This window comes from Cupressus sempervirens, chromosome 3 (genome assembly GCF_028749045.1).
Source record: "Cupressus sempervirens isolate cs-2001-9-10 chromosome 3, ASM2874904v1, whole genome shotgun sequence".
NCBI lineage: Eukaryota > Viridiplantae > Streptophyta > Pinopsida > Cupressales > Cupressaceae > Cupressus > Cupressus sempervirens.
The window spans coordinates 601,693,672-601,700,224 of record NC_143120.1 but is presented as its reverse complement, the minus strand read 5'-3'; the positions used below and the strand labels follow the sequence as shown (position 1 = coordinate 601,700,224).

General features: G+C 37.0%; 1 protein-coding gene across 1 annotated transcript; it reads right to left on the bottom strand.

The window, feature by feature from the left end:
• Positions 1 to 806: 806 nt before the first annotated feature.
• LOC149568110 (oligopeptide transporter 4-like) lies at positions 807 to 5,102 on the bottom strand. The gene is made up of 6 exons (XM_089821105.1): positions 4,355 to 5,102; positions 4,182 to 4,279; positions 2,993 to 3,559; positions 2,630 to 2,882; positions 2,354 to 2,536; positions 807 to 1,729 (listed from the first exon to the last, which is right to left on the bottom strand). Exons 1-6 carry the CDS (start codon positions 4,904 to 4,906, stop codon positions 1,115 to 1,117), a joined length of 2,268 nt encoding a protein of 755 aa, XP_089677231.1. The 5' UTR covers positions 4,907 to 5,102; the 3' UTR covers positions 807 to 1,114.
• Positions 5,103 to 6,553: the final 1,451 nt, after the last annotated feature.

Here is a 6,553-nt window from a genome sequence, read left to right as displayed (position 1 = left end):
ATTCGAATTCTTTAATTCGATCATCTTGAAAGAATGAAAAGGAAACGTTTGAAATGGCATATTTGCATGGCTAATACTTCAAAACGCAAAAACAAATTTAAATGCATGAAACGCCACCCGCATAGCCCACCTCGGCGGCAGTTATTGTCATTGCTTACTCTTGTTGTCAGTAGCATAATTAAAAATGTATTTATTAAATTATTTTTAATTAAATTAGTGTGTAACGGCTTTCCTTTCTTTTTTATTGACAAGAAATCTTGGCATATTCCCATGCTGGACATTTGTGCTGCGATTGTATAAAACGCCTCTCGGCGTAATGATATCATGATTAATTTTAAAGATATTGAATCAAAAATTTTAATTTTTTTAAGATAAAAGGTAAAAAGCCTGATATATATAAATAGAAGATAAATACAATATAAAAGAAGATTTGAACGAAAAGGAAAACTACACACCAACAGCCGAAATAGAACTCCAAACAACAGCAAAGCCACCCCATTTGGGAATGCTTGGACTGTACTGCTGCATCTTGAATCAAGGCTGAAACTGAACAATTTTCCAAATATTATGTTTGAAGATTCCCTCCAAGCCGGTGAAAAGAAGAGGACATGTGTAGGCCACTTGGAAACACCAATCACAGTTTAACAATCTCTTTGTCAATAAAAATAAGTTGCTCCAAATCTGGAAAATTTAAATTTTATAACAAAAGAGAAATACAAAAAATGAGACTGGCATCTATGCAAGAAAATAATTATCTAAATAGAATTCAATATTAAAGATAAATAAATAAAATATCATTAAATGAATTTGCATAAGATCAATCATTCATTTATATGTAGTTTCAAAACAGATACAAAGCTAGATGGGAATGGTCTTAGGGTTTGCAAATTTCACCATTATACCTTAAAAAGTATGAGCTGTGTCCATACTTTAGGTGAGGTGTGTTCAATCCATTACAAAGAGGATTCATGGAGCTATTTTCAAGACTTGAATCCTTTTACCCAAGCCAGTCAGTTATACATAATGAATGTTTTATGCCCTCTTCTCTTATACAATATTGGTTTCACTATATAAGCAAATATGATGCATTCAGGCATCAAATTATGATTGGGAATCAGAAAACAGGGCACCCATCAACAGAGATGCCCTTAGCTGTAGGGCAGGTGGCTAATGGGCAATGCTCGCCATCTGTGCCCCACCAAGTTAAACTTTTGTTCTCAAGTCCCATTGTAAAATACAACAATACTGCCATGAATGCCACCCCTGCATCTAAGGCCCCTGATAGTACATAATTATACCGCTGCCACCATGCCTTTCTGTAGCGGAAGACAAAGAAGTTGAAGATGGTTCCCACAATGATCCATGATGCATAATTCACGCTTGTAGCTGGTGGCATCATTGCCGTTGATCCCAACAAGACTGGCATGTTTATCAGGGGAATCCATGTCACACTTGGGAAGGCTTTATGCAGCAGCCAAACAATTATGGGAGCAATGATTCCCCCTAAGAAGAACCAGTTCAACTGAGGGTAAACTCCGAGTGTGCCAAATATTCTTCTAGGACCAACTAGACCCCATATGACCGAAGCATCAAAAAATACACGGTCACCTGGGCATGTCCAGGGGCTATTTGCAGGGAGAAGAGACTCTTGACAAATGTTTTCAATCGATTCCAGCAACCACCATGCAACTCCCAGGTTGACTGTTCCAGCCACTATTGTGCCAATAAACTGCATTTTAACAAACAAGTGTGTTAGGATTTACATCATTACTAAAATCTATGCTCTGCAGCTACTTGTTTGTCGTTTATTCTCTTGACAAATAAGCATGCTAGGATGCTATCATTACTGAATTCCATGCTCTGCAATTACTTGTCTGTCACTTGTCAGAGATTCAAATGGTCATCGGGAATATTTCACTTATAGATTAGAACTTTATTTGATGATCACAGTAGTTATTCTGATTGGTGAGATACGTCAAGAAAATCGGTGAGTGTCATAGGAATGTAGAAGTATCTTAGGTAGTCAACAATGTTTTACTCCACTCCAACCACAAAAGATTCCACTTTTATACAAGTATTTAGACAGGATAAGACTTATCTTTTGAAAAGCACTAAGTTTCTGCAGTATAATATGAATTTACACAGATTTCTGAGTTAGACTCTATTAACTTTTATTATTATCAGCATTTCAGATCATCGTGATGAGATACCCAAAGGGAGAATCTGATATATAAGTAGAAACAAAAGATGTGGTTTTGTTGACTTGAGAAGTGACCGGATTCATTGGATCTACTATTTTGTGAACATGAAATTCCTAGCTGTAAAGCAGAGTAAAGGGTATGATAGAGTGTACCTGTACAAGAAACATGGAGCGAGGTGGGATTTTCATATAATGTCCCAACTTGAAGTCTGACAAGAATGAAACCGCTTGACTCATACTCATGTATCCATATACCTTGAAGCACACATTGGCTATGGGCTTTCCTGGAAGAATGTATCCCATTATGTACTCTGTAATTATGTTCAGCCCTGGTGTCTGCACAACACTAACTTAAATTAGGATCTTTCATGAATTGACAGAATAAATTAGCAAGCATAATCATTTTTCATCGATAAGTATCAGTTTTACCTGATTAGTGGTGGCAGTTATAACACTGATGGGCAAAGTGAAAAGAGATGCTAAAGCACAAGCCAAGATTAAACCCCACCATGGAAGCTGCACCTGTTCCTTGTAAAACTCACACAGTACAAAGGAAACAGCCAAAGTAGCAACAAGGAGAGTATAGAACCACCATTGTGGGATGTCTTCATACTTGCGCATCAATTTAGTATGGATATCTGGTGGACTGCTTCTAGATGCTGTGGCCCTTTGCCATATTTCCCTGAAGAGAGGACATCAAAACAAAGCAAATGTTGCCGTTTCGAAAATGAAAAAGTAAAATATAGGGTACCTTCAAGACGCAACCATTAAACCCTCTTACCAAAAACGTACCTTCCATGGAAAAGAGAAACATGGGTAATTGTGGAAGCTATGGTTGCAAAACCAAATCCGTAGCTCAGAGCAAAAAACAGGCTCAAATGTATCTGACCATTTTCCTCGTAGGCTGTCTGGTCCAACTCAAATCGGTTGTTCACAATAGCTGTAATATTGTAGTTCTGGCCTTTGGCATTGAATAAGTGTGAGCTAAAAATAGGAAAGTTCTTGGCGTTGTATGTATTAGTTCCCCAGTAAGCGAGAGGCATGGCAAAGTATACCACCAGGAAATAGCCGACAAACACATTGACAATAGCAAAGAATGGAGAAATCAAGGGACTGAAGAGGAATGCTGCAATTGAACTCCAATCCAAGGCAAAAGCACCAAGTCCCAGCCCTCTCATCCCTGATCCAATCTGCTGTGCTGTCACTGAACGAGGCCAAATCCAACACACCCACGATATGCTCGACAGGGTTGAAAACAAGTACCCAGGGAAAACGTAGTAACAAAAGCTGCAAGTCATTGCAATAAAGAAGAACTTCCCACGAGATATTCCCTTTCCATTGTCCTTCTCGTGTAGTGCCCTGCATAAACACCAACCCAAGCGGTGTAATCAAACAAGAAAATCAAGGAAGGAATCAATGTCAATAAATGACTTCACAGATCGATCGAGGTACTGTAAGATTACAGCCTACTAACATTGCACGAGAGGAATCTCTCCAGAGAGCCCAAAAATTCTTCACCCAGTACAGAATGGGGTAAAACAATTTAGCTTTATGAGAAACTTCAGCCACACCACCACTACGAATATTGTCCACCAAAACAGAAACTTTTAAAGAAAACAAAAGTTATTGGCACAACAACCTCAGACAAACAGTACCGAAACAGAGAAGCTTATGAATGAATCAAGAAAGTAATTTTAATGAACAAGATCAGCAATCTAAGGAATTGAGGGTCGAATCTGCAACACTTTCAAGTTCTTCCCAATATGGAACTTCTAAAATGAGTCTTGCTTAAGAAGTGATTAAGAATCCAACCATCAGAGAACTTCCCACCTATTACGTAACTGGTAACTAAATGTAACGAGATTATGAGAAATCTAGATTTTGATAGAAAACACCCCAGTTCAATAATAATTAATAGCAGCACCAAGAAGCTTGTAACAAAGACTAAAACATAAACTAAACAGGGCATGTTGAATTGTACCTGAAGAGGGAGACCTGAACGAGAGTGGAAGGCCACCACATATGAGCAGGCTCCACAACATACTTCCTGAGAAGCCCAGCCCATCCATATCCCAAAACCTGCATTGCCTCTACAATTACAGTAAACCAAAAAACACCATGAAACCATTGAACAAAGATTTAGGGCAAAATTACCTGTGTGGTGACTATGATGAGCCAACTGGCCACAACTGAGATGTCTCTACGGTAAAAGGCCTTGATGATATTAACAATACCCACAGCATAGGCAGATCCATTGCCAAAGGCATAGCCGGCATTTGCAAAGATCGTAATGAGAACATGCTCCTTCATATTGAAAGGCCCAGGATTCAACGAGAAGTGGCCCAAAAGAGGCACCCTGTATTTCCTACTGGGCAGAATAGAAGCCATGAATCGCCCAATTGGAAGAGCTGCAACCTGGACTGAAATCTGAGTAATGACGAGAGGCTCGGTTCTGTAGCCGAAGAATTGATTCAGAAAGGAGAGAGTAATGCAGGAGATGAGCCCCAAAAACCACATTCGAAAAGTCCAGACTGGAATAGAAGGATCATCATGTGTGCTCACTGTGAACGCCACTTGTTCCACTGGTGAATTCTCCTCCTCCTCTTCGTTTTTCCCTTTCTCCATCCCACCCTTCCTTTCAAATTCCATCGTTCTTTTCTGTTTCTTCCACTCTGTAGATGTCAAAGCTTGCTGATTCTCACTCATTTATCAGAAAATGTCGGCTCACTCCAGTTATAAATGAAGTTTGAACATTGATCGTGGCCCACGGCAGTGATTTCAGAGTCAATGGACAAATATTGAACTTATATTATATAGAATTTCTTTTTGTGTCCGCACGAGTTGAAATGCAGAGGCAGTCCAGTATAGTTGGGGAAATCCTATAAATTGTTGGGAATTCATTGAGATCATTACTGAAAGTGGAAGCATTAATTAACCTAACTCCTCAACAAAAACGTATCCTTTTCGAGCTGGCGTCACTATGCGGTAAGGAGGAGTCACATGAGACTAAATTTGATGGCGGTACGCTTCTGTTTGTGAGTTCTACGGCTTAATTTGATGGTGTATGGCCTGCATTTATAAATATTTATTGCACAACACAAACTTTATCACATGGATGGGATGTTTTCTTAATGGTAATAATGATAATAATATAGAGGGTATAATAAAAGATTAAATATCTCCACAAAATGATGATACATGTAGGAATATTGGAATAAGTGTGAGGTCACATATAAAGTGAGAAAAAGAGAACATTGTGTAAATGAGCTATATAGTGGTATGATAAGGAGGATTAGATTATTGGGAAACAAAATATAGTGCACCTTCCTTGAGTGAAACATAAAGGCAATCATAAAAATAAAAAATGGATAACAACTATTTGGCTTGATGAGATACTTGTGAGTGTTAATTATGGTCTGTTAATCAACCGCATTTCAACATGATCATTATATGAGAATTTCGGAATTAGCATTGGATTGTTCATCTGAAATAACCAACAAGCCGATCTGTTGTCTCCTAACTAGAATGATTATGCTATTGCTCTTAGACCAAAAAGCTAGCAACCAAACATCTAAAAGAAGGATTTCAAGCTATATGAAATGCAGTATTCAAGCTAGACGAGATGCATTTAATCTAAGAATATAAAGAGAAGATAAACTTAGATGAATGCATGATTAATCTATATGAGAGCAATATGAAACTATAAGCCAAGAATGCAAGAATGTTTGAGTCAACATAAGTTCAATGCAATTCAATTATTAAACCATGTAATGGGGAATTGCGAACTTCTTAAATAGAATCCAGGAATTGATCAACGATCAAAGATCAAATAGAACAGACGGTTGAGATTTGAAGAAGATTTAGTCAGAATAGAAAGTTTCCTTGTGAAAAGGAAGTTAACTGATTTGCTTTTGAGTGGAATAAGGAGTTAAATAATTTAATTCCTTTCCTGATTTCAATCCACTTAGAGTTTCCTTTTTTGAATTGAAGAAAAGATTTGGAGAATATATTCAATTTAATAAAATAGAATATGACCTCATAAATGAATATTCTTAATTAATTAAATAATTAAACTCTAATTAAAATGATGATATATCTTATTAAATCAAATACATTTAATTCCTTAATATGTATTTATCAAAAGGGGTAGATTTAATTTAACCAAAGTGCTAGGACTCATAATTAAACTAAATTGATTAATAGGTTTACCTTTGCTAATTTGATTAGACTTAGGAATTAAATAGAGTATGTAATTAATACAGATTAGTGATTTTCTGCATTTGACACTTAGGTCAAGTAGTGATTATCATAATTCAAAATTGCCTAGTAAAATTGAACTTTAGGATTGATTAA

Coding starts and splice junctions, on each gene's coding strand:
- LOC149568110 (XM_089821105.1), bottom strand. CDS start 4,906: ATGAGTGAGAATCAGCAAGCTTTGACATCTACAGAGTGGAAGAAACAG. Junction 4,280..4,354: donor TCATCATAGTCACCACACAG/GTAATTTTGCCC, acceptor GAGGCAATGCAG/GTTTTGGGATATGGATGGGC. Junction 2,883..2,992: donor GTTTCTCTTTTCCATGGAAG/GTACGTTTTTGG, acceptor TCCTCTCTTCAG/GGAAATATGGCAAAGGGCCA.